This window comes from Petaurus breviceps, unplaced genomic scaffold (assembly GCF_028583685.1).
Source record: "Petaurus breviceps papuanus isolate PSGF00001 unplaced genomic scaffold, PetGlider_PUasm1.0 140, whole genome shotgun sequence".
Lineage (NCBI taxonomy): Eukaryota > Metazoa > Chordata > Mammalia > Diprotodontia > Petauridae > Petaurus > Petaurus breviceps.
This window is the reverse complement of record NW_027185698.1, coordinates 53,496,623-53,524,490: the sequence shown is the minus strand read 5'-3', so window position 1 is coordinate 53,524,490 and position 27,868 is coordinate 53,496,623. Positions and strand designations below refer to the sequence as shown.

The following is a 27,868-nucleotide window of genomic DNA, read 5'->3' as shown; positions in this document are numbered from 1 at the left end:
CTTTCAGAACATTGGATAATGGACACATTTCTATCACTGGCCCCATTCTCAAAACTCTTTAACTCTTGGGAAGACCTACCAGAGCTTAAGGGAACCTATTCTTCAGTGAAGCCTGAGAGAGGAACTTTGCTACTGGAGTAGGTGCTTTTGAGTTAAATTGAGTATGAGAAAATGACTATAAATTTAAAACATGTTGTTTCCAAAGGCTTAATATGTTGGAGAGGGGAAAGACTTTCTTTAAGAAATAGCCTTTGGGTCCTGACTTCATGCTTCGACTTTGCCTCCTCCCTAGGCTGCACAGATAAATCCCTTCTACTACTGATTAAGGGCATGGAACAGCCATTGTTTCCTGGACAAGCCCCCAGAGTAAAAGGGACAAAGGCCAAACAGATCGGCATGAAAGGCAAGCTTTGGGGAGGCAGGTTTAGGCTAGAGATGAGGAAGAGATAAGCTCTCATCAGAACTGCCTAACAATTAAATGGTCTTCTTTGGTTGGAAAGGCAGGTGAGGGGTGAAGCAGGCTCCTTGTGACTAAAGGTCTCCAAGAAGAAAGCATCAGATGGCCACTTGTCAGAGAGAAAATAGAAGGGCTTCCTGCATGATAGCTCTCTTCCCATATTTGAATGTTATGGCGAAGAGGGATTGGTCTTATTCTGCCTGGCCCCAAAGGGCAAAACTAGATGCAATGGAAATTAGAAGGAGAAAGATTTGGGACCACTTAAGGCAAAAGTTTGTGGAAAGGGATGATCTCTCTCTGAGGTCTCTTTCAGATTTGAGACTTATTCATGCTAAGATACTTAGGTTTCTAACTTGAGTGGAAGATGTCTTTCCTTTAAAGTGTCTTTGGAATGGGCTTAGAGAAGTCCAATAAATGAAATATTTTGGTTCTTCTGGGAAAGATCAGCTAAGATATTCAGGCTGTCTTTCCTGAGGAGTCAGAGACTTCATGAGATTGTATTCTCCTACTTGCCCCCCACCCTCCCATTTGGGTAAAATCTGGTCCCAGTGACTGTTCAGTTCAATCTCATTCCCCTTGCCTCTTCTTTTGGGGTTAGTTGTACTGATTGTGTATAAATTAGTCAAAGAGCATTTCGTAAGTGCCTACGTGCCAGGCACTATGCTGTGTCTATATGTGAACCCCAGCACTTTTTAAGCACCAGCTGAAAACCACCTACTTCTCTTTCACGGATAGCTGCCCAGTGTCACCCTGAGCTGCCTCCATTCACCCTTAATTCCTCCATTCACCTAGGTCTCTCCGTCTCACAAAGAGGTGTGATATGTAAAGCAAGTTGGCAGGAGCCCTCCATGGAAAAGGAAAAGGGAAATAAAAAGGAAACCAGATACCACTGCAGGGAGAAGACATGGGATTGGGGAGAACTGAGTCTCTCTCTCTCTCTCTCTCTCTCTCTCTCTCTCTCTCTCTCTCTCTTTCTCTCTCTCTCTCATACACAGACACACAGAGTTGGGTACAGAAATACATTCTACTCAACAAGGAAAGAAGGAAAGGGGAGAAGAAGGAAGGGGAAATTAGAGGGAGGGTAGATTAAGGGAGGGATTAGTCCTAAGCAAAGCAAAATCCAACTATTCATAGCTCTTTTCAAAGTGTCAAAGAACTGGAGACTTCCCATCAATTGGGGAATGACTGAACAAGCTATAGTATATGAATGTGATGGAATACTATTGTGCTGTAAGAAACGATGCAAGGGATAGTTTCAGAGAAATCTAAGGAGACATATATGATCTGATGTAGAGTGAAATCAACAGAATCAGGAGAACAATTGACATGACAGCAATACTGTAAAGACAAACAACTTTGAAAGACTTAGGATCTTGCATGAGCATAATGACCAGACACTATTCCAGAGGACTAATAATGAAATGCACTACCTACCTAGTAACAAAGAAGTGAGGAACTCAGAGTGGTATGTGTGTGTGTAGTTTTTTTTTTTAAACACAATGTGAACATTTGTTTTGCTTGATTATAAGAAGATTTTGTTTCTCTTTTGTTCTCAGTAGAGGAGGTTGGGGGAAAAGAGGGTAGATTTTTTCTGATTGAAGAAAATTAATTTTAATAATATCTTTCATTTCCTTCTTTTCCATGAACCTCTCCCTGATCAAGCCAGATGAAAGGGATCTCTCCCTTTCTCTTCCAATTTCTCTTCTTCACCCCATCATAGTGGACTTTGTATTGAATTCATTTGTGTAAGTTCTATCCACCTCCACATTAGTTTGTAGGTCCTTGAAAGCATTGACTTAGTTTTTAATCTCTGTTATCTTCAATGTTTAATAAATGTTTGTGGAATTGGATTCATTAATGACTAGATCCCTGGGAATTCAGGCCCTGCCCAAGGAATTTCTCAAAGGTCACATGAGTCCCTCCTAGGAGGGATGATCTGTCACTGAGGTCACCGTTATTGCCATCTTGGTGACCTAAGCAGGTTCCTGTGAGTGGCTGTGAGGTCAAGTACTGAGATGGAGTTTAAGACAGACCTTTCCCCCACAACCTGTGGTTCCTTAGACCCCAGCTGGGCTCCCTCTCTATCCTCCATGAAACTGAATCCTTCATGGTCTCCCCATTCAGCATTAGAGTCAGAAGGACTTGGAGGTCTTGACTTTTGATCAACTACCAGTCAAAGAGAGAGGACTTCTCCCCCTAAAAATCAGCCTGTTCAATGTGAGGGAGGGTTAGGCAGAGGGAGGCTACCCTCATGTCCATGTCTCCCAAATTCTGTATATTATGAAACACTTCTAGGAGTCAAGTGTTTTCATCAAAGTGGCTTCTCCAATCAACTCTCACCATTTCTCCCCAGTTTTTATGCTTTCCACAGAGGTCCAATGGGTATCTGTAAGTGGAAGTGGCTCTGGAGACTCCACTACCCAAGAAGGCAGTTTGGTTGGCTTCTCTGGCTGGAGAGTCCCACTACCATGTTGGTAATGTTGTGCAAACATAGGAAAGCATTGGGCAATAAGGATGGCCAGTGTCCTTGAACGTTTCCTGAAGTTCATGTATGGGAGAACTCTGACTGTCATGTGGACAAGCATTTCTGGGTCTGCAGCAGCAGAACTAGGGGAAACCAAGGGAGCATTTGGAGATGTAGCTTCCCCAAAAGCATAGCTGACATTATCAATCAATTTTTAAGGCAAATTCAATTGAGAATGTGGGGAGAAAGGAAGTCTGGAACACTCCAAAGTGGATGCTGGGGAGTCCACTGCTGGGGAAAAAGACAGGGAAGTGTTGGCAAGGGAGGAGTTCACCTCCATGCCACCTGTTAACTTCCTGTCATAACTAATAAAGAATAATTATCCTTTATAACTATAAGTGACAAACTTAGTAGTTTCTATCTTCTAAAAGAGTAAAAGAGTTGAAAGTGCTTTGTGAATTTTAACACTCTAAGGCAAATCCCTGCCTGCCCCAACCTGGTTAGAACTCTTGAGTTTCCCACTCTTAGCTCTCTCTTTAGACTTTTTCTTTCTCTCCTCAAGGCTCTCTGGTTTCCACTGCAGAGGCAGTCTCAGGGTTAAGGTTAGGTTAGTGCAATCAAGTCTTTCCAGACATTATGTTAATACTTCCAGGACTCCTAATTTCAGTAGTGTAGAGAATCCCCCAATCTATATAAATCTAAGTCCTTCCACACCTTTTGTTAGTTGCTGTGGCAGAAAAATAATTCCTCCCCTGGTGGCCAGCCTTCTGATGATAAGTCCAAACTTATCTAGGCTGGTCTTCATATAACAGACACAGTTCATCATTAGTTATCTGCTTGAATCCTTTTCCATTCTATAGGACCTGCTGAAGCTTGTTCTCCAGGGACACAGTCTTAGAGAACCCAGGCCTCAGTGGAGCACCAGAGGACTTTCGTGGAAGTTTCAGATATTGCAGAGATGGAAGAAGAGAGTGGCTTCCTCTTTGTGTTTTTCCCAGACCTGGGACACAAAGCAGTAAAAACAAGAAAGAAATCAGTAAATTTGGAAATCCCCCCTGCCTTATTCCTGAGGTTCTAAGGTCCCCCTAACTTGAGGCAGGCAGAGAGGAGTGCAGAGAAGAGAAGAGGTTACAGAGCATGGGATTACGGGTAGCAAGAGGGCACAGTAGGTAGAATGCTGGACTTGGTGTCAGGCAAATCTGGGTTCAAATCTTGCCTTAGACCTTAGTTCCGTGACTCTGAGCAAGTCACTTAAGTTCTCTCAATCTCGGTTTTCTTATATGTAAAATGAGGGTAATAATGGCACCTACTTCACAGGATTGTTGTAAGGACCAAAAGAGATAACGTAAAAAGCTTTGCAAACCTTAAAATTCTATAAAATGCTAGTTATTACTGTTGTTGTTGTTATCTTAGCTCTGGAAGGAACCCCAGGTATCATTTATCCAACCTCTTAACTTTACAGATGAGAAAATAGAAACTCAGAAGGGGATCGACTTGCCTAAAACCTTTGGAAGTTTTGAGCTAGCTGGTAGGTTTGAGACTGTCAGAGGAAGATCTCAGTTTGTCTTCTTTCTCCCAAATGTTGTGCCTCCCTCCACTGTGTCATTTTCATCATTTTTGGTGGAAGGGAGTTGCTCAGAGTCCAGGGACAAACAGACTTTGGTCTGACAATAATCTGAGAAGTTCCCAGGGAAAACAATGGGGTTTCCCATCTTTCCTGACTTCGGAGGATACAGAGGAAATATTAGAGAATCCCCTTGTCCAGGGATTCTTAGCTTAAAAACCCCTTTGGTAGTCTTGGACCCCTTTCAGAAATAATGTTTTTAAATACATAAAACAGAATTCATAGGATTAAATAGTAAACTAATTTAATATCAAAATATTTTAATACTAAGATATTTTACAAGTTAACAAACTTAGCCCTTGATTCTAGTTCAATTCTTTCATATTACAAAAAAAAGAAACTGAGGCCCAGAGAAGAGCCAACTTGCCCAAATCCATACACCTGTATGTATCAAGGTTGTAATTTGATCTTACATTTCTTGATTCCAAGTTTAGCACTGCTCCCAGCACTCCTGACCCTAATGAGGTAGGGGCCTCCGATATGAGCATAGAGACTGAGAATTCAATCTTTTTTAAGAGAGACATAAGGACACTCAGATGCATCTGCCTACACCTCTGGAGTCGAGGTATGCCAGTCTTTTCCAAGCCCCACCAACTAGAAGAGGTAAGGATAGGGGTTTGACCCACCTGCTGGCTTTGAGGTCTGGGATTGAGTTTTTTAGCCTTTGGTTGTATTCTCAGCAATTAATCCAGTGCCTGGCGAAGAATAGGAGCTTCCTAATGCTGGCTTACTTGCCTGCCCTTTGCCCACTGTCCCCTTATTTCAGAGAGCCAGGGTCTGGGGGACAGAGAGAGCAGGTGAGAGTGAAGTCCTCTCTCCAGTTCCATTGCCAACTCTTCCTGTCTTCCCAGGGCAACGGTCTTTCTGCTCTTCTGTAACGGTGGTAACATAAAAGGTGTAACTTCACCTAGAGACCAGTCATATCCCCCCACATGCAGGCGACCCCAGAGACGCTACAGAAGAGTGTTCCAAGCAGCTCTCTCCTGCCCACCCACGCCCCTCCACTCTCCCCGCTCCTGACTCAGATTTAGAGCTGCAAGAGACCTTTCAGTTCTTGTTCCAGGAACTGTTTTTTCGTTAGTGTAATAAGGAGCTACTGGTGAGGAAACTGTTCTTTACCAGTAAAGTTGGACAAATTGATCTGTAGCTCAGGCAGGCGATAGAGGCACGGAAAGATTAGGAAACGTTCTCAGGGTACACGGATCAGAGAAGGGACGTGAAACCAACAAGGCTACGCCCAGCTTCCGCTCTGAAAAGGCACCAGAGACCTTTATTCCAATACACCCTCTCCACCCATTTTACAAACGGGCTACCTGAGGCCCACAGAGAAGGGACATGCCCAAAGGTCCCAGCTAATAAGCAAAACTAGAAGCCACGTCTCCCATGCCGACCCTGGGAGCCCTGAGAGAATCAGAATGCGCTGGGGGAGAAGGTCCCGGGGCCCACTGAAAAGGCAACTGAAAAAAAAAGTTACGGGCATGGCTCGGTGCAGCGCGCTAGGGGGGAACTCCGCACAGGGAGCGGAGGCAGTAGAGAGCCAAGCTGAGCTGACTCTTGGGCAGTGCATGGTATGAGAGATGAAGAGAGGGAGAGACAGAGAGAGAGGAGAGGAGGGGAAGTCGTTCAGCCCGGACTCCGGGACACTCCCCTCTCCTCCCCTTTGGATCTCTTCTTTCCCAAATCCTCGGACCCATCGGTCTCCGCCCCCCATCCCGGGTCACTCTTATTGGCTCCGGGAGTCCCCCGCTGCCCCCCTCCCGGGGCTGCCCCCTCCCAGAGCCCAATTGCGGGTCCTGGGCTCTGGATAAATAGCCTGGAGCGCCAGCGGCTGGAGCAAGGGGTGGGGGGAGCCCCACATGTGCATTAGAGGGAGCCAGCTCTTTCCTGATAAAGTGTGGAGGGGAGGTAGGGCAGGGTAGGGTGGGTGGGGGGCTATTTTGCAGTCTCTTTCCAGGGCACGTACCTCAGCCAGGGAGCGGATCCCCTTCCCTCTGGTTTCGAGCGTAAAAAGCTTCATAAGATCTCTGAAGCTTTAGGGGCCTGTGGTTCAAATTGCCGTCGAGCTGGAAAGTAGGGTAGGGGAACAGCAAGAGCGGTTCACCGAAGACAGCTTTCCCCGAATCTTCTGCGGGACCATGGAGTTGCTGCCCCCGCCGCTGCGGGACATGGATTTAGCAGGACCCGACAGCTCCCTCTGCTCCTTTACCACAGCCGACGACTTTTACGATGATCCTTGCTTTGACTCCCCGGACCTGCGCTTCTTCGAGGACCTGGACCCACGCCTGGTGCACGTGGGCGCGCTCCTAAAGCCGGACGAGCACGCGCACCATCCCGCAGCGGTCCCGGGCGCCCGGGAGGATGAGCACGTGCGCGCGCCCAGCGGTCATCACCAGGCTGGCCGCTGCCTCCTGTGGGCTTGTAAGGCGTGCAAACGCAAGACGACCAATGCGGACCGGCGCAAGGCCGCCACGATGCGGGAGCGGCGCCGTTTGAGCAAGGTGAATGAAGCTTTTGAGACCCTGAAGCGGTGCACGTCGAGTAACCCCAACCAACGACTGCCCAAGGTGGAGATTCTGCGGAACGCCATCAGATATATCGAGGGGCTTCAGGCACTGCTTAGAGACCAGGACGGGACACCCCCTGGCAGCACCGCTGCCTTCTATCCTCAGGGGACCACTGCCCAAGCCCGCGTGGTTGAGCATTACAGCGGAGACTCGGATGCATCCAGCCCACGTTCCAACTGCTCGGATGGCATGGTGAGGTGGTGGAAGAAGAATGAAAGGGGCCAGTGGGCAGGGCTGGAGGGAGAGGAAGGGAACAGGAGGATGATGATGAAGATTGTGGAAGGAAGATCACTGCATGAGGTCTAAAAGGGGTCATAGAAACCCTCCTCCCCCAGAAGCTATGAATTGGTACCCAGGGGCAATCTTTCTGTTTGGATGGGGCTGGGCTGGGCTGGGCTGGTAGGGGAGAAGGGTTGGAAAAGTTGTTGGAAATTATGTAGTTCAACTACCTTATTTAACAAATGAGGATATGCCCAAATCATACAGAAAGTTTATTGTGGAACTGGGGATGGGGTGTTTCTATATTACACCATTTGAGGGGGGCAGGGAGGGAGGAATCTGGCTTACGGAGAGAATGTAACTGGGTTCAGATCCTTATTCTATTGCTTAACTCATCTGTGTGACCTTGGACAAGTCTCCACTTTCCTCATCTATGTAAAAAGGGGGTTGGGCTAGGTGGCCTCTAGGGTGCCTGCTAGCCATATATTAATGCTCACACCTAGGAAACACACAGGACCCCCAGCAGTGGGAAATTTGGGGCGGTTCCTGGGGTCTCAGGAATGAAGGGAAGAGGGGATATCTGTGTTTGTTTGAAGCCCTTCGGTGGGCTGGATGTGCTAAGGACAGAAGTTGGGAGGAGGAATAGGGTCTGACAGGGTCTGCTCTCTTGTCTCCAGATGGATTACAGCGGACCCCTTTGCAGCTCCAGGCATAGAGGTGGCTATGACAGCAGCTACTACAATGATTCTCCAAGTGGTAGGTATCAAGTGCTTTCTGCCCCAGCCCAAGCCCCTGAGTTCCTACATCCAGTGTATGAAATTCACTATCCAGCCAGGTGTACCTATATCTGGCCTTCTGCCAAAAGAGACGGAAGGACCATAATTCAGTGTACTTTTAGTGGGATTAACCCATCCTTTTACAGGGTTCTAGTTCATTTCCCTCGTTTTAGAGAAAAAAAAGTTTAAGGAACTGGCCCAATAGCAAGTCAGTGGCAATGTCTGCACCTCTGCCACCTTGGTAGAGTGGGTACAGAGAAGGAGTGGTTTGTGTATAGGAGAATGAGGTCTGTGAGCTCCCCAAGATCCCATCCTTGGACTTCTGAATCTAACACTCATCCCTAATTTCTGTCATTTCTTTACAGACACCAAGCCTGGGAAGGGACTGGTTGTGTCCAGCTTGGACTGCCTCTCCAGCATCGTAGAGCGCATCTCCACTGAGGGGTCTGCATGCCCCGTGCTGCCCTTGGGAGAGGGCACACCCTGCTCCCCACAGGAGGCCACTACTCTGAGTGAGAGCGGTGCCCACATTCCCTCCCCTCTACCCAGTGGGAGTACCCAGCTTTCTGCTGACAGCACTTCTGGGCCTAGCCCCACACCCAATCCTAACCCTATCTATCAGGTCCTCTGAGGTGGGGCCATTCCCAAATCTCCTGGTCCCCCCCCCACCTGTGGCTCCAGGGGGGAAGATCAGACTAGACTTTGGGAGGGGGCCATCTTATTCAAGTCTAAGGCCTCTGAGAATTCCTTGGAATGTGCTTCTTTCTCCTCCTCCCTTCCCCCCAACGTTAATTTATTGGTTTCCGAGTGCCTGACCAGGGCATAGGGGGACAGATTCCTGGCCCCAGGTCCCTGGTTCTCTTCCCCACTCCCCTCAGTAAGGAACGGCTGTGCTTGTTCTTGAGGGACTATGCACCCTCCCCACTTCTTCCATGCTCCCCAGTTCAGGACCACATTTTGTAATACTTTTTGTAATCTATTCTGTAAATAAGGGCTTGCTTTGCGAACACATACGCATGCATACACACACACACACACACACACACACACACACAGCCCAGCGACATATTTATCAGGTGTGGTTTGTGGTGCAATCATTGACTATTTATACACTGGGGCGGTGTTGTCTCTGCTCAGGTGTGCTGAATAAAGATGATAATTTATACCTGCTGGCTCAGCTTTTTAATGATGTCACATAAAATGCTGTAAGGTTTTCTGCTTATTCCCTCCTTCCAGTTCTATGAGGTAGGTACTATATGGAACCTACATTTTACAGATGAGAAGATCAAAGCTCACTAAGTGAGGTGACTTGCCCATGTTCACAGCCAAGAAAGGAGAAAAACAGGATTCGAACACAGATTCAAGTCCTGACTCCAAGTTCAGCTCTCTATCTACTTCACCTTGTTACCTCTTATTTCCTCCTCCCCCAACCTCCAACAAGAGGAAACGAATTCAACCATGGGATGGCAAAGCCACAACAGAGCAGAGGTCAGTTTCCCCTGATTTAGCATCCCCAAATGCCACTCCAATATGACTCTTTCCCTCTGTTTCCACCCTAATACAGGAGCACATTATTTCCCTGGACTGTAGAAATAGCCATCTAATATATTTCTCTGCCTCTAATCCTCTTCTCCTCTCCCATTTTAATTTTACGTGTTGTTAGATTAATTTTCCTATTGCTAATCTATAGGATTAAGTACACGTTTCTTAGCTTGGCATTCCAGACTCTTAAAGTATTTGGCCACCCACTGTTCCAGCCAAACTAATCTACTAACTATTCCCTGATCTTGTCTTGCCCTCTTTTTTCCTATGCCCCATTTGCCCATACCATCTACTATGTTTGGCAGCGTCTCTTCCTGACTTCCTTCTCCCTGCCACACATACCTCAAATCTGTCTCTGGAAGTCCTTGAGACCCAAGTCAGGGGCTACCTTCTATACAATGCCCTCCCTGGCAATGGCACCCCATCCACCAAAGAAGTGATCTCTCATCCAATCTATCATCTCTCAGTTTGACCTTGCCTGTGTACACTTTCCCTTATATAGTAACGCTAACTGTAGTTCAAATGTCTATAACTGGTTAAATGGTTCACAAAGCATTTTCCTCACAACTTCCCTGTGAGGTAGGGAGGACCAGCATTATCCCTGTTTGGTGGAAGAGGAAGCCAAACCTTAGAAAGATCAAGTGACTTTGCCAATGGTCACACAAATAGTGTGTAGTATAAGCATAGAGTAAGAATTGGGGGGGGGGGGTTGCCAGAAAGTTTAGGGCTTTATGAGTTGTTTGTGTATGCATAGTGTAGCAGGAGAAATAGCTTTTCAGAGATAATAGAGAGCAACCTTTGAATCAATAGAATCTGGATTCAAGTTCATTCTCTGATGTACACTGGCTCTGTGTCCCTGGGCAAATTGCTTAACTTTAAAGTGTCTCAGCCTATCCTCTGAGATCAAATTGTAAATCAGTTGTCCATGCACATTGGCAGAATGAGTTACCAACCCATAGGACCCATCCAAACAATGACAACAAAACATAGTAAAGGTTAGGAGGAAGCATATTTATGCTTTTATGCTTCTGACACTATGTAGCCATTGACAAATCATAGAATTATAGCTTTGGGAGTTGGAAGGGACCTGAGACAGAATCTAATCCAAAATCACTTCACCTGTCAGCCTCAGTTTCTTCATCTGCAAAATGGGGGTAATAATAAGCTGGAGTGTCTATCTCACATGGTTGTCATGAAGATCAAAAAAATGGTACACTATGCCAATTGCTTTGTAAATCTAATCACTATATAAATTATGATGATGATGTCTTTCCATCACCTGTCCCTTCCACAAATACCAAGCTATAAATTCCTTGAGAGCGAGGATTATGACTGTATTGTTTTCTATCTTTGTATTCCCGGCACAGGGCAAATGACCTTACACACAGTCATTGTTTAATAAATAAATATATTTGTTCAAAGGAAGGAAGCTTAGAGATTATTTATGCCCACACCTACCTTCTATCGACGGGGAGTCTGAGGCCCAGGAGAGAGTAAGGAATTGCTCAAGGTATCTCGGAAGGAGTGGCTTAGTGAAGGTGAAGTTTGCAGACTTTGTGCAGTGGTGGGTGGGGAATGGCAAGGGGTAGGAGGTACTGCCTGGTGAAAAAAGCAGACAGAATGCCTTGGGACATCACTGGAGAGTGGATGCAGGAGATGAAGGGGTGGGTAACTCATTGAACTGCAGTGGCCCCTACAGTTGACTGGTGGAACTACAACCCAGAGGAACGCTCTCCTAAGAGCCTGGAAAGAGGAGGACTCTGCTGGTCTGAGTGCAAATCAGAAGACAGAGTCTGGGCTTACTCAGCAAAGGACCTCAGTGTTAGGAGCAGGAACAGTCTGCATAGGAAATATGCTGACATGGAAACACAATGTATGCACACATAGTTCATGAACAGATAAAAAAGATGACACTTTCCTTCATATCATCCCCTGCCCCTCACCAATATATGCACCCAGAATGACATACCTCCAATGAATTGATGGACTACAGATCTGGAGTTAAAGGGCTTGGGTTGGAATCTCAGACTTGGTAAGTCTTTTAATCTCTCTGGGCCTCAGTTCCCCCATTGAGAATGAAAAGATTGAACTAGATAATGCTCACAGGGTTCAGATTTAAACCTATGGTCCCATTGCCCTCTGGCCAGACGATGAACTCAGTGTAGTTTGCCCGCTGTGGGAGAGGCCCCAACAGGAACAGCAACTGGTTTATTTCAACAGTAGGTATGGGAGGTTTTGTACTCTATGTAAACTGAAGGAGGTGGTGCTACCTTTAAAATCTTGACAGATTTCTAGTCCGTGAATTCTTGTGCTTTATTTCCCTTCCCTTTCCTTAATTCCCCAGTATGTGTTCGCATATTTTAGTATACTAACTTCTCATCCCTCATCCCTCTACCAGAGTGGTTCTCAGCTCTTTCCATTGATGCAATTCTTGTTCATGTCATTGAATAAGTCCTCAGTCAAGCTACCCACAATAGAATACTGCCTCAGATACTTACTAGCTGTATGATTGGCAAATCACTTGACCTTTCTCTCAGTTTTCTTATCTGTAAAATGGGGATAATAATAGCACTTACCCCACAGAGTTGATGTGAGGACCAAATGAGATAACATATAAATTTTTTTTCTTCTTTTTCTCTATCATCATCATCATCATCATTTATCCATTTTTGGAATTCATCCTCTGGATTCCTGGGCTCTGAATGCAGCACTTAGGCTGCCCATGTGTTTACTCTTTATCCTTACTATAGGACCAGTTTGGTGTTATAAAAAGATAGATAGATAGACAGACAGATAGGTAGATAGACAGACAGATATATAGATATGTATGTATGTATGTATATAGGTATATGTGTACATATGTATACACATATATGGTCTTATTCTTTTCCAAAGATGTCTCTGACATCTCTTCTGATATGCAACTCATCATTGGGGTTATGCTGTAGTCCATTAATTGTATTGTAATTATAATGGGTTGAAGCATAACCTCAATAATGAGTTGCATACCAGAAGTACATGCATGCACACACATGCACACACACTTCTCCTTCCTATTGTCCTCTGAATCACCCAGAGTTTGATTTTTCCAAGGCCATGATGTTCTATTATTCACAACACTATAATATCATTGGGAGTTAACATTGGTTTTAAAATCAGGCCTTTCCAGTATCAAATAGTTTGGGATCATTGAAGGCATAGCTTGTTTTCCTAAATTAGATCCAAATTCATCTCTTTCATTCAATTTTGGGTGCAGCCCATTTTCCAGGAGATGTATACTGCTATGACCAGAGGAAAGCTCTAGCCCTAGGAGCCTGGAAAGAAGAGGGCTCTTTAAGTTGCCCAGACTTGCTTGTTATAATAAAGCAAAGAGCATTTTTTTATCCACTGTGATTTTAAGTGTGGTTATTGAATAGATGCATCTTGAGAAACCCCTAATAGATAAAGAGTCCTATTTAGATTCCACACAGGACACTCTGTGACACTTATTAGTTCACTTAGGTGAACTAATGTCTCCACTAGGGGGCACAATGGATAGTGTTGGAGCTTGAGTCAGGAAGACTTAACTCAGATACCATCTCAAACACTCACTACCTGTGTGACCTGGGCAAGTCATTTAATCTTAAGCTTCACATCTGAAAAATGGGGATCATAATAGCACAATATTTCTGAGGGTTGTTGTGAGGACAAAATGAGACAGCATTTGTAAAATACTATACAAATCTTAAAACATTATACAATTTCTGGCTATTATTACCTCTGAACAAATTTATCCCTGTGGTTGAGTCTGTCAAGAAATCTTGTATGACTTCAATATATGTTTGGGAAAAACTTTTCATGAAAGATAGATTTTTAAGGTTTCATTTTGCTCTATGAAAGCAAAGGCTTTTCTTGAAGGCAGATTTGTAAAAAGACATTTACAGAATAGAAGAAATTCCAAGAAAAAAAAAAGGATAAATACAGGAGAGCAGCATACTCCTATAATGACAATGTTCTAATGAATCCTGAAGATAATCAAGAGGACATTTTTATATCTTGGAAGGGGTAAAAATAAGATCAAAGAAGGGATGAGACCACTGCTTACAGGTGAATTGGATCCTGATGATAAATGCTGAGGGGATAAAAGCATGATTAACTAGTTTTTATTTTGTTTCTATTTCCTCTGCCAAAAGGAGTGATCATTAAACTGGGAAATACTGAAGCAAAATGGTTTACGGAAAATTGAAATGAGATATGACAAGAGAACAATCTAACATTTGTCTGTGAGTTCAGATGTCTAGGCCTGGATGAACTACACACTTTACTATGTGACAGCTGAGGATGGTTGCTGTCAGTTATCAATGAAAATTCATGGAAAATGGAAGACATGCCACAGGAACAAGGATGGGTAGATAGCTGGTTTTCCAAAGAGTGAAGAAGGTAGATGCCTCAAACTCTATGCTAGAATGCTTTTATCTTGATTCCTTACAAAATTCTAAAATGAATTATTAGAGAGAAGACTTAGAATAGGAAATTGTGGTCATTATGAATAATTATAAATTTATCAAGAGCAAATAAGTCATCCCAGGTTAATATAATTTCCCTAGGGTTACTAGATCGGCAGTTTATGAGGATGCCAAAAACATTTAATATTTGGAATCTAGATAGTCATTTGACAGAATCTTTCATGACATCTTTGTGGATAAAATGTGGTTGAGTGAGTAAACCCAAAGAGCAGTGATTAATGTCAGCCTGGAGGACGGTCTCTAATGGAGCGCCCCAAGAGCCTCTTTTCCCTATGATGTTCAACACTGTTTATCAAATGTTCAGATGGCAAGAATTTGGTCCTGGAGAATTGTTATTATTGGACAACAGAATTGAGATCTAAAAACATCTTTATAGGCTAGAATTGTGGGCTCATTCTAATCTGAAGAAATTTAATTGGGGTCAATAGAAAGTCCTCCTCTGGGATCACAGAGGGCAAAGCATAACAACACAACAGTTCATATAAAAAATATCTAGGGGTGTGTGTTAATGGATGGAATATTCAATATGAGCCAAGGCTGTGAAAGGACTGACAAAAAAAATCTGATATGCTCTTAGATAGCAGAGAATAATGACACAGTATACAAAATGAGAAAGGCTCTATTTCTCTCGTATTCTGTCCCAGACAGACGATATCCGGACTGTGGTGTTGAGTTCTGGGGCAACATTTTAGGAAGGACATTGCTAGTGCATCTAGAGGTGTGTTACAGGAATGGGGACAAAGAATGAAGACCATACCTTACCAGTACTGGATGAATGGAATGGAAATGATTAGCATGGAGAAGAAAAGTCTTGGTGGGGAAACATGGTGTTTAAAGAGCTGCCAAATGGAAAAGAGATTAGATAGATGTATTCTACTTCAAATTATAAGGGAGAAACTAGAAACAACCCTGTAGACACTGCAGAGAATCAGATTTAGGTTCATTGTAAGATGAAGGGGGAACTCTTCTTAACTACTAAAGCTGTCCCAACCAAAGTGGAAAGGGTTATGGGGAGAGAGACAGACAGACACAGACACAGAGATAGAGAGAGGCAGAGACAGTCAGAGAGAGGAAGAGAGACAGAGACACATGAACAGAAAGACAGATGACAAAGGGGCAGAGACACAGAGATGGAGACAGAGAGAATCTATGAAATGCTTACTATGTGACAGATATTGTGCCAAAAACCGGGAAAAGAAGGAAGCAAGAAAGACAATTTCTGCCTTCAAAAGAACTTATATTCCAATGGAAGAAAAAAAGCAATAAGGGGGAATAGGAAAGAGATTAGAAGACTAGAAGAGGTGGATGAGAGCACCCTAGTAAGAGTATGATGAGGCAACATCTGGGAAGTGTTGTAGATAGTCAAGAACTGGCAAAAATCAGGTGAAAACTCGCCTGTCAGAACTGGGGAACTAAAGGGTGGAGGCCAAGTTTCAGGTAGGGTGGAGACTATCAGGTGCATAGGGTCATGAGTTCCCTGTCACTATATCATCTTCAGGTAAAGGCTGGATGATCACTTTTTGGAGATGTTGCAGAGAGGATTCCAATTCAGGTATTGATTAAATCAGATGGTTTCTGAGGTCCCTCCCAATTCCAGGTGATTCTATAATTTCAAAAGGAGTGCCTAATGCTGATGATGAATGGCTGGGGAAAAGAATGAGGGCACAGTGAAAGATAGAATCAGGGGAGGTTGGGGCTAGAGTTGATGCAAAGGTCATCCTTCTCTGACCCCGTTTGAAACTCAAATGTTTGTCTATGCTTCTCTTTCAGGGTGTGAAAGTCCTTCATGAATTCCAGCCTCGGTATATTTGTCCATGACTTTGGACACCTTCTCTAGGTTCTACTAGCCACTACACTCCTCCCACGCCCACCCTAGGTACAGTAAGAATCTCTACCCTCCATACCCTAGTTATATGTCTACACACATACGAGTGATGTAAAGGGTCTCAGGTCACAAGAACCAAATGCCACGTCTTTCTCCTGGGGTCAAGAGAGTAGAGATGGGAGGGCTGAAAAAACTATGGTTGAGGAAAGGTTTATTTACCTCCTGGAATACCCCTAGGCTTCCTTGGTCCTGCAGAGCTGTAGGTGGCTACAGACAGAAATCACATGTGGCCACAAGATGGCACCAAAACCCAGGCCTACAATGGAGCCCAATCTGATAACTCCAAAAGGGCCAGGTGCTCAGCTCAACTTTCAGCTCTGATCACGTCAGGTTCTTAAGAAAGTGACATTTTCTGTGTCTGTACTGGACCCTGGGACAACTCTGAGATTCCCATAAGGTTGGTCCAAAGGAAATCAGCTCCTTTCCACTCATGATCCCTTACCATTCCCTCTCACTTGATCTTCTAAAGCACCTGGTGCTCTCTAGATAGGGCAGCTAGGTGGCACAGTGGATAGAGTTTGGGGCCTGGAGTGGGAAAGACTTATCTTCCTGAGTTCAAATCTGGTCTCAGATACTTGTTACCTATGTGACCTTGGGCAAGTACCTAACCCTATTTGCTTCAGTTTCCTCATCTGTAAGATGAGCTAGAGAAGGAAATGGCAAACAACTCCAGTATCTTTGCCAAGAAAACCCCAAATGGGGTCATGAAGAAATGAACATGAATGAAAAATAACTCAACAAATTAAAAAATCCTCTCTCCAGGCTGTTTTCCTCATTTAGACTCGATTATCACTGAGATTTCTTCCTCGTAGGATTCTAATCTATCCCCACACTCCATCAATATAATGAATTGGTTTGCTAATATAATAAATTAATTTGTATCATGTGTCAATGGGAGCTAAATTGCTTCTCCTGTAACCCCAGGTCTATTCTCATAAAGGCTTTTTGGTGACTGGCTCTACCTTTGCTATATGACTTACAAGATGCAGTTGGGTAATGGGGAAGTGGAGGAGGTGTTGTGGCAGACCAATGGGACAGACATTTTTAGAATGCGTTGGAGGAAGGATACCTTTCACCTTCCCCCCCCCCCCTCTATTCACTGTCCTCTGTTTTCTTCTTACTCTGATCCCAGATTCTGGCTCTAGCCAGATCCTCTCTCTGCCTCTAGTATGACCTTACTTCATCCCCTACCATGCACTTAGTCTAGCCTACAAAATCAACTTACTCTTTCTTTATTGCCTTTATCACTATCTACCATGAGGAAGGTGAGGTTGGTGATAGATAGAGTTAATGGGAAGTTTCCAATGTCATTGGGAAGGGGTGTCAGTATTATGAATATACAGGGTCAAAGTGATCACTGACACTCTCCTCTATCCAGCAAAACAAATGAGATCTGAGAAATCCACGGATCAAGCTCCTAAAGTGAAACTTAATCTGAGTTCATAGGGGCCATCACTCAAGAGGAGCTGTGAACTCTGGTCCTTGCCTACAACAGGACCCCAGTCTGAGAGTCACAGGAGTAGAAATGACCAAATCAATCTACTTTAGATCTTGCAGCAGGGAAGGCTAGAGTAGGAGAAATCCCACCAGCTCCATGAAATAATCTCTGGGCTACAGTTCTCCAGGGCTCTATGCTTATCCCTCCAACTCTCACCGAATCTCTCCTGCTGAGGTGCTATACTTTGATGTCTCTCTCTTCTGTTTGTCCCCAATCTAGTTATGACAATCTTTGATTCTGACTCTCTGTGACAATTAAGGAAGGTCAAAGCTCTAAAGTTGGAAGGGACGTCAGAGGTGACCTAATCTAGCTCCATTGTTTTTATGTATTAGAAAACTCAGGGATGTTAAGTGAGTTGCTTAGGCCATACATATAGTAGACATCAATGAATAAATCCCTTATTTAGCACCCAGTGCCCACAATCCCCTTGTGCTAGGCTATACTTATGGGAAATATAGAAGTACCAGAAGCAGATCCTCAAGAACTCATTTCCTAATTGATGAGTAGATGAGACTCACTCTTCTCCTTCTTCTCATCCCCCACTGAAAATAACAGCAAATGTAAATGTTAGTCTTGAATTAGTATTAAACCATGCATCTCAAGTGGCTGAAGCCCAGAGAAGAAATCTATGAAAATCTGGCACCAACTTGAAGCCAGGAATTCAGATAATGTTCCCACACCTTCCCTATGGCTGGAGTCTTGAGGCCTCAAATCTCTAGGTGCCAAGCTTTCCTGTATCCAAAGACAGCCTATGAGATTCCTATACCTTTCAGAATTCCCTCTCTCCTTCATTCATAGCCACACTGTCTTTGGTTTACACTGGGCTATTTATTTAGAGGGGAAACAACATAACTTTATAAGTGCAAGGAAGAGAGTTCTGAAAAAAAAAAACTCCCTTATACAGCTTGGATGGTCCCAAGCACATGAATCTCTTTGATCAAACTATCAGTTGCTAACTAAGCACTTCTCACATGTCTGTTTCACTTGAGCCCTAAACAAAGCTGGCCTCTTTCTTATGCAGTTTTGAAAGAACATGTCTAGGGGCGGCCAGGTGGCTCAGCAAGTAAGAGCACCGGCCCCAGTGTCGGGATGACCTGGGGATCGTTCCTGGCTCAGATACTTAGCACCACACCCAGAAATAACTGGCCATGTAACCTTGAAGTTACTTAACCCCAATTGCTTTAAAAAAAAAAAAGAAAGAACATGTCTTTGAAATCAGATTCTTGATAGTCACTAATTTGATAAATAGCCAGTCTTTACCCCTTCTCCTGCAAAATACTAACCAATGTAATTTAAAAAGACATAGTTATCAAGGAAAAACAGAAAGATAAATGTATTCCTGTTATTTCAAAAGCATTGTCATGATATCAATAAGCTCACCCAAATTAGACCAGAGGCATGCATTCTTCCCAAGATCAGTGGGGCCTGTAGTAGTCATGGGAAGCTTTGTGGAAGAATTGATATTTGAGCTGAACCTGGTAGAATGAGCACATATCTTTCCATGTATGTCTCTTTCTCAAACCCCTCTGTCATTTTATTTTTGGTCTATAGGTGTCTCAGTCTCTCCTCCAATAGCTGAGGAGACCTTTTTCTGTGTACCTCTGTTAAAAGGAGAAGGAAATGGCATGGGGAAAGAAGACCTGACTGAGAGGAAAAAATATTCCTGGACTCAGCTGAGCACCCCCATCTACTACTCTGGCAGTAGTGAATGCTTGGCCCACCCAGAAGTTCTGGACCTGCCCTGAGGTTTCCATAACTCCTGATTTTATCCCAGCTTCTCCTGTACAATGCACCTGAAGTTCTGGTCTTCTTCCTATCCCAGTGTCAGGATACTATCATGCCTGAGACATGCCCAGAAATGCTGCCAATGTGTCTCAGACCTGGCGTGGAGCCCCAGCTCAAAGGGACTGGATAAGGTTCAATACTTTCTAAGTGAGGCTTCTACCCTTTGTGTCTGGAAGTCAAGATATTTGGATGAGAATAGTGAGGTGACTTCTTGTTTCCCTCAGGGGTCTATGTGAGGGAGAGTACATAGCTTTGGGAAAAAAAATATGGCAATATATCTCTATCTCTTCCTCTAGTGATACAAGATAGATTACTAACAAAAGAGTCAGAGGGGAAGAGTTCTGGTCTACTTGCTATGTAACCTTGAAGAAATCACTTGCCCTTTCTCTGGATCTCAGATTCCTACCTCTTTTCCTTTTTTGTGACTCTTATTCTCTCTTCTGGCCCTTCCCCTCCTCCAAATCTCTTCAAAACATCATACCTTAGTTCCTCATTGAGGGGAAGGGACTTCTAAGATTGAGGGCTTGGAGAAGAATCAAGCTATGCTTCAGAACACAGAAAGTGAGTAAGAAGAGATAGGTCTCTTTTCACAGGTTTCACTCTAAGTCACTACAGGAATCCTGAATAGTGAATTCTCTGGGGGCCCCTCTGCCTGTGTCCTCAATCTATGCATCAATATTTAAATAAGGGCCTCATGGCTTCTTAATTAAACTGTCCATTGGACAATCTGTCTAAGTACCATTTCCACTGAGGTTGGCTGGGATCAATAACCCTCTCTGCTCCCTGCATACTCAGCTTTGGAACTGGTCACTCAACTATCTCCCTTCTTTCTCCCTGGTGGAATCAAACACTTAAAAAGGAGAGTAGCAGTGTGTGTGTGTGTGTGTGTGTGTGTGTGTGTGTGTGTTTGGAGTGGGCAATGATGAACTGAGAACTGATTCATAGAATAAACAGCCCCCTATCCCATGGTAGGATGTGTTAGGTGCAGCTTCATCCTTTTACTGGATAACAGACTAATAGGTGAGAGGAATCCTGTCCTACCCTATGCCCTGATCCTACATCTTTCTGCCCTATTAGGGTCACAAGTGCCTAAAATAAGAGAGTGTATGGACAGTAGACAGGCTTGATGTCAGACCAGAGAGGCCAGACCCCTTTTTTGGAGGGCAGCAACTTTGGATTGGGGAAATGCCTAGGTACTTTTTCTTTAGAACAAGGATGGGGAACCTGGGGCCTTGAGGCTTTCTAGGTCCTTGGGTGTGGTCTTTCCACAAGTCCAAGTTTTACAGAACAAATACTTTTATTCAGGGGATTTGTTCTGTGAAATTTAGATTCAGTCAAAGGGCTTCACTTGAAGACCTAAAGGGCCATATGTGACCTTGAGGTCACTGGTTTCTCTCCCCTGCTGGAGAAGATCCATTATGAGAGAGTCCAGGTTCAATGTAACCAAAGGGGTTTATTTCACTTCGGGGTTAAGAGGAAGGTTTCCAGGCTTTCTGCCATTGGACATTACTATCTGTAGTGAAGGTCTTCAGAAGTAATGTATAAGTCAGGGATAAGTAAAATGAAGGACTAAGGGAACATATAGGGTCACTGAGGGAGTTTCCAGGGTTAATTTGACTGTGGAGACAAGAGGGAGTTTCCAGAGGCAATATGCTGAGAATTAACGTGATTATGAATGGTGTCATTGGGGAATTTCCAGGTGAGTATGATTCGGGTAATATTCAAAGTCCTTGAGAGGGTCAGTTCCTGGGGTCAGTGTGATTAGAAGGTAAGTGGGGAGGTTCCAGTTAGTGACAAGTGTCCACAATCAATGTGACTGTAGCGTCACTGGAGAGTATCCAAGTAAGTGTAACTTGGTGGTGGTCATTTTGGAGGTCCTGGGTAAGTGTAAGGGGGAGGTGTCAGGGAGAAATTCTGGGATCAATGAGGTGATGTCGTACTGTGAAAAGAATGCTGTATTTGAAACTAGAGCACGTGAGTTTGATAGCCAGTTAGCCGAATCACCTCCTATGTGACCTTGGGCAACTCAACCTATCTGAGCCTCGTAAATTGTTCTGAATGACTTCTAAGGTACCTTCTAGCTCTAAATCTATGAACCTAAAATCCTATAAGCATGTCCAGGGGGAGCAAGGGAGATGAGGTTTAACCGGCTATCAGGGTTTTCTGTCTCAGTCACATCTTCCGTCTTCCCAATAAGGAGTAGGTAGGAAGTCTCTGTGTTTGAGAAGTAGATTTGTTTGTTGACAAGCTAAGGGGAACGGGACTGGCGAAGTCACAGCTTTTGGCTAACCACCAACGCTTGCTGGGATTCAGCTTGTCCCAAGTCCCACTAGGACTAGTCTCGTCTCCCTACAGTCCCCCCCCCCCCCCCAGCCCCAGGAGGTCTGCCCCTCCAGGAGAACTCTTCTCTACAGCCTTGGGCTACTCAGGATGAGGGCCAGAGCAAAGAGCTGGGTGACCAAATCAAGGTGTTTTGTCTAAGGCATAAGGACTACGTCTCGTTGCCGGCTCCTCTGGGCTCCACAGGCGCTAGGTTGGAGAGAGGACTGAGCGAGGTGGGAGGAGGGGAGTTAGACTAGAGCTAGGGCTCTTTAGGACCCAGAGCGGCGCCTCTATCAGCTGGCGAGTGCGGCTGCGCGAGCTGGGTGCCAGTGTCCGGAGACCGACCGGGCGGGCTGGACTGGGACTGAGCCGCAGCTACAGAGGCAGCACCTACCCGAGCAGCAGCCTAGTCGACTGCTGCCGCCTCCCGGCTCCCGCGCCTCCCCCAGCCTCCCTGGCCCTAGGGACTTCCTAGGTGCAGCGCCCCCTTCCACGGACCGGGATCCCCCTGCGGCCAGAGCCAACCCACGCCAAGCCCAGCCGTTTGTGTCTGCAGAGAGTCACCTCGGAGGAGCGGGACCCGGGAGGATAGGAACAGAATCCGAGACTGAGCTCCATACAGGGGCTAACACCCAGCGCAGCGCCGCCCAGCCCAGCCCAGCTTCGGGAGCTGTCCCTTCAGCACTGTGCCCGTGAAACAAGCGAAGCCTAACCGAGAAGAGAAGCGGGGGTAGCGAAGCAGAGAAAAGAGGAGGAAGGGGAGAAGGCGAAGGAGAAGGAAAAGGAGAAGGAGGAAAGGCGCAGAGGAGCGCAGAGCGCAGAGGCGCACAGGAAGGCGGCAAGAGAGCAACTCCCGGGCCCCACTACCTACAGGGTCGGGCAATTCCCCGGGGAGGCTGCACTGGGAGCCGGGCAGGCAAGCGGGCACGGCGGGAAGGGAGCACAGGAGAAGGAGAACGGAGCCAGCGGCTCCCTGCGCTCTGTCTCCGCTCCAAGCTGCGTCTCCAGTGGCCCGCTTTTTTCTTCGCCTGTGCCGGGGGCTGGGAGGTTGCTGGTAATTCTTCCCTCCCCCCTCCCGGAGGGAGGAACCAACGAGCCCCCGCCTTCCAGTCCCTCTGTTTCCATCCTCTGGACCCCGGGAAAGCAGCTCGTTCTACCCCCAAACGCAGGCGCCTTGCCCTCCTGCTGTCTCCGGGCTCTGGAAGGCTCCTCGCTTTTCCCTTAGATTATTTATTTATTTATGTATTTATTCTCACGCTGCTGCTGAGATGGGAGCACGAGCCCGGCCCCCTCCTCCTCCTCCTCCTCGTCTTCCCCCGACCCGCAGCTGAGCGCCTCCTTCATTCAGCCTCCCTTCCCACCTTCTTCTTCCTCCTCCTCTGTAGCTGGACATCGCTACTGCCTGTACACATCTGGCAGCAAGGACCTCCCCCCCCCCTCCCGCGACCCACACAGCCTCCAAGGGTTCATTGTCTCTTTCCATCTCACTCCGACTGATAGAGGCTGAGGTTGGAAAGGGGTGGCGGGAGGGGGGAGGGTTTTTGTATTTGGGGGACTGGGACTGTCAGAGGTGCTAGGAAGCCGGGTCGCCGCCGCAGGGTAGGGGGCGGGGCGGTGAGAGGAGAGACAGTCTCTAACTGTGAAGGCGCAGCACCTTCCCGCCTGCCCTCCTGCAGGTGCTGTTCGTCGTTGCGCCCCCCTTCCCAGGGTCTTGGGGAGAAAGACACCGTCCCCCACTATCCATAACAGCCCCAGAATCCCAGTTCGCCGCTCCCATGGGTGCCCTTGGCCTGCGACATGCCTAAGGGGAAGCCGCGATGGGCCAAGGCGACGACAGCGACCGCATCGTGATCAACGTGGGCGGGACGCGGCACCAGACGTACCGCAGCACCCTGCGCACCCTGCCCGGGACCCGGCTCGCCTGGCTGGCCGAGCCCGACGCCCACAGCCACTTTGACTATGACCCGCGCTCAGACGAGTTCTTCTTCGACCGGCACCCGGGCGTGTTTGCGCATATCTTGAACTACTATCGAACGGGCAAGCTGCACTGTCCGGCTGACGTGTGCGGACCCTTGTACGAGGAAGAACTGGCCTTCTGGGGCATCGACGAGACGGACGTGGAGCCCTGCTGCTGGATGACTTACAGGCAGCACCGCGACGCCGAAGAAGCCCTCGACAGCTTCGGTGGAGCGCCTCTGGACAACAGCGCCGAGGATGCGGATGGCGATGGCGCGGGTGACTCGGGAGACGGGGAGGACGAGCTGGAGATGACCAAGGGCCTTGCGCTCAGTGACTCACCCGACGGCCGCTCGGGCGGCTTCTGGCGCCGCTGGCAGCCACGGATCTGGGCGCTCTTTGAAGACCCCTACTCATCCCGCTACGCGCGGGTAAGTGCCTCTTTCCCCTTCTTCCGCCACCCTCTTGGGAAACAACAATACCCTTTCCCCACCCCCATCCCCACCTTCTGGGCTTGGGCCTTTTCCTTTCCACTCCTGCTCCCTCTGAGGATACACCTCTGCCGCTGGGGGGCACTGCCGATGTATTCCGTGAGCCCCTCAGAAGACGTTCTCGGTGTTTGGGGGTCCCAAAATTATCCGGGTACCCCCAGCAAGCAGACGGAGAGCTCTGGATTTGGGGTGGAGGAAGACTCTCAGAAAGTCCAGAGAGGGAAGATCACAGAATTCTAGGTTACAGTGCTATAAAGAGCCTTAGAGAGAATCTAGCCCAACCTCCTCTTGTACAGATGGAGAAACTGAGTTCAGAAATATTAAGTGGATTACTGAAGGTCACGCATTGCAGTAAGTAGCAAAACCTGCATTCGAACCTATGGGTTAAGTTTTGCTTCCAGTACGTGTGTGCCCGAGTGCCAGTTCCCTTTCGCACCTGGTAGCCCCTCCCTCCACCCCCTCGCCGGCGGGAAGAGGCGAGGGGGAGGTGCATCTGCGGTTCAATCCAGCTTTCCCTCTCCAGTTCTGGCGATAGAAGGGGGACTGGAATGGGACTAGTTTAGAGGAAGTGGAAGGAGGCTAGTGGCGGGGAGTATTGGGGAGCAAATAAATCACCTATTTAGGAGAGGGAATGGGGGTGGGGCGAGGCCGGGAGAATCTTTATAGCTAATGAATGACGGGACTATCCTTTAGGCAAAAGGAGAATACCAAGGCAAAGAACATACTCCACCTCTGAACTCTCACCCCAGCTCAGACACAGGACAGGTTCTTGGTCCTCACCTTCCCCTTTCTTTTACTCCCCTCACACACAATTCTCTCCCACCCCACCCCCAAAGCCTTGGCAGGAATCTCTAGCTTCTCCCGCGAGTGCAGCAGGGTTCCCTAAGGTAGCTAGAGAAGAGAGGAAGGGAAACTGATAATGGCAGCTCTAAGGAAAGGTTGGGAGAGGACTATATTTAATACTCCTTTCCCTATGGCCTCCAGACTCTATGGAGGCAGGAGAAAGCAGGCCAGGACTGGTCCCCAGGGAGAAACAGCTGAGCCAAATGGTAGGTGGGTATGCATCTAGCCAGAGAGGAGTGCGCCTTGGAGCTGCTGTCTGCTCCAAGCAGGGTCTGGCTAATACCTGCTTAGATGTTAGACTCCCCAGCACTCATTCTGCATCTCCTTGGGCCACAGAGCCTCCCACTGCGGCTGAGCTGGGGAGAGCCCCTCCCCTTCACAATGAGATGAAGGAGGAGGTTACTTCCACTGAACCTAAATCATAAAATCTCAGAAAGATCTGAAAAGGACCTTACAAATCTTCTAGTCTACAAATCACCAGACTTTACAAATGAGGAAACTGAGGCCACTAGTAGAAATGAAAGTGGTTTTCCCAAGGTCACACAATGGGCTTGTGGTAGAACCTGGATTTTAATCCAGGTCCCCGGATGACCAGTCTAGTCTTCTTTTCAGTCTACTAATTCCCTGAGAAAGTCCTGGTTACCTTCTGTTGTCCTTGGGACTACTGAGCAGGTGTCTGCAGAGGGCTCCCCTCTAGGAAGCAGTGACCTTGGCAAGAGTGTTATGTAACCAGAAAAGGCTTGGCTGGAGGCCAAAAGATCTGGTGGGGGCTGCAGGGGACAGACATAGCAGCAGGTTTCATGAGTGGCCCAGCAGGGAAGGCATTGGTCCAAGGGTCTGTGGCCTCTGGTAGACACGTTGAGACACCTGAGACTGACCTTGGGAAAGTCATCTTTTCCTGCCTTGGGCTCCACCTCAGAAAGTAATAGAGCTTTTTCCTCAGGTCTGTTCTTGAATTTCAGGAGTTATTAGGAAGTTGGGAACTCTTCTGCCAAATGCCATTCCTCTCACAGATTTTTAAAACCAATGTTTATAACTCAAGTCATAGGGCAAGTAAAAATCACCAAGGTTATGGATCTCTGGATCCAGGTCACACTTCCCAGGTCCTGTCCCATTTACCAGTGAATATCCCTCCTGTTCCTGTTCCCTTCTCTATCCACCTATATCATATATGTGTGCATGGGGTGGGGGGAGGTTGATCATTCTTTGGAGTCTGGGAAACTGAGAGTTAGGGGAACGAGGGATACATTCCTGTGATGGCACTCGTTATTTCTGAAACTTTGTTTTGAGACATTTTTTTCTTTGCAGAGTTCCAAATATTGCTAAAAAAAAAATCCTTTTTTGAAGGTAATTGGGGGATAAAAATGGAAGCCTGGGAGTAAGGGCTAGGGAGATGAAGAGAATGTTCTAAAACAGTTAAATTGTTTTAAACAGATACAAATGTACCCTGTCTCCAGTACCCACTTGAACCCTCTTACAGAACTTAGAATATCAGAGTTTGGAAGGACCTTAGGACACAGAATGTCAGAACTAGAAATGAATGTCATAGTTGTAGATGACCTTCTAGTTTAGACCATCTAGTTTAACTCACTTTACAAATAAGGAATCCAGAAAGGGTTTCAGTTTTGTGTTATTATCTTACACTCTTAGGGCAAGGTACAATAGTTCCCAAGTCAGGTGGGTTTCTCAGATTCAGGGCCAGAAATCAGGGAAGAGGACTTCCAGGTCTATTGCCTAGCATAAAGGAACCATACTTCCTTTGGAGGTGGGGTGGAGTGGCATAGGATGAAAGCTTGGCCCAGGAAAACCTTGGCAGTGACCCCATACAAGAAAGAGTGTCACTCACACACGGATACTCATTCTACCTCCTGCTCTTACCATGAGACTGTGATACAGTGGAAAGAAGGCTGAACTTAGAATCACAGGACTAGAATTCAAATTCTGGTTCTTCCACTTACTAGCTAAATGACTTTGGACAAGTCACCTATCTTCTCTGAACCTCAGTTTCCTCATCTGTAAAATGAGGGAGTTGGACTAGATCAGCTCTAAGTTTCCTTTTACCTCTAAATCTATGCTCCTGTGATCTGCCCTCTTTTCTGCCCTTTAAATCCAATCCACTGTCTCTCTGCCAAATTCTCTCATTGCTATCTGTTCCATAGAATCTTGGAACTACAGAAGGTTAGACCTAGGAGGGACTAATGAGATCATCAACTCTGATTCCTTCATTTTATATTTGGGGAAACTGAGGCCATGTGAAAGGAAACCACTAGCCTAAAGTCAGTGAGTCAGTGGCAGAGCCAGAATTTAAACCCAGGTCTCCTAACTCCAAGTAGAGTTCTTTTTGCAACAACTCATGCTTCCTCACTGCAACTCATTCAGGCTTAGATTGTCTTTGTTCTTTTGGTCAGATGTATTTTTTCCTCTGGCTCAGTGAATGGTGAGATTTATCCGCTGACTGAATTTCTTCCGAGGTGCCAGTATGGTGTGTTTGTGTGTGTGTATGTGTGTGTGTGTGTGTCTGGGTGTGTGTGTGACCTGCTCATGTTTGGGTAAGAAAGCTAAGGTTTCATTTCACTCTATTGCCCTATCTGCTAGCTTATTTGCTGAAATTTAGAACACAGTCATGTTTACTTTCCCTCTCCATTTTCTTATCCTCAAGAAACTCCCCTCCACGTGTGCACGCATGAGCACGCACACAAACACACATGATCTCCCCTCCTACCCACCATGGGCTGGGAGGCTGGTGAGTAGGCACCATCTGTACATGGCTTACCCTGCTACCATTCCTTGGAAACCCTACAATTTTCTGTTGAAGTGTGTATTTGGTGTTGGTTGAGAGGGAATATGAAAATTCTGGCTTGGAGATATTTTTCGAGGGGAATGGATTTGTTAAGGCTGCCAGCTCTGGATTCAAGGCTTCTAACTAGCAGCCATCCA

General features: G+C 46.3%; 2 protein-coding genes and 1 long non-coding RNA gene across 3 annotated transcripts in view; 2 read left to right on the top strand and 1 right to left on the bottom strand.

Annotated features, from left to right (window-relative positions):
* Positions 1-1,541: 1,541 nt before the first annotated feature.
* LOC138149944 (uncharacterized) lies at positions 1,542-6,646 on the bottom strand. The gene is made up of 3 exons (XR_011165472.1): positions 6,509-6,646; positions 5,172-5,417; positions 1,542-3,921 (listed from the first exon to the last, which is right to left on the bottom strand). It is a non-coding gene; the product is annotated as an uncharacterized lncRNA (long non-coding RNA).
* Positions 6,360-9,267, top strand: MYOD1 (myogenic differentiation 1). Its single transcript, XM_069073165.1, has 3 exons — positions 6,360-7,301; positions 8,006-8,084; positions 8,470-9,267. The coding sequence occupies exons 1-3, from the start codon at positions 6,681-6,683 to the stop codon at positions 8,733-8,735; spliced, it is 966 nt and encodes a 321-aa protein (XP_068929266.1). The 5' UTR covers positions 6,360-6,680; the 3' UTR covers positions 8,736-9,267.
* A 12,724-nt stretch (positions 9,268-21,991) lies between these two features.
* The window catches only part of KCNC1 (potassium voltage-gated channel subfamily C member 1), a 76,704-nt gene continuing 70,827 nt past the window's right edge, over positions 21,992-27,868 (top strand). Inside the window, exon 1 of the mRNA XM_069073153.1 lies at positions 21,992-24,028. Within this exon, the coding sequence (XP_068929254.1) occupies positions 23,459-24,028 (570 nt within the window). The 5' untranslated portion in view covers positions 21,992-23,458. The remainder of the gene's footprint in view (positions 24,029-27,868) is intronic.

Coding starts and splice junctions, on each gene's coding strand:
- MYOD1 (XM_069073165.1), top strand. CDS start 6,681: ATGGAGTTGCTGCCCCCGCCGCTGCGGGACATGGATTTAGCAGGACCC. Junction 7,302..8,005: donor CCAACTGCTCGGATGGCATG/GTGAGGTGGTGG, acceptor TCTTGTCTCCAG/ATGGATTACAGCGGACCCCT. Junction 8,085..8,469: donor CTACAATGATTCTCCAAGTG/GTAGGTATCAAG, acceptor ATTTCTTTACAG/ACACCAAGCCTGGGAAGGGA.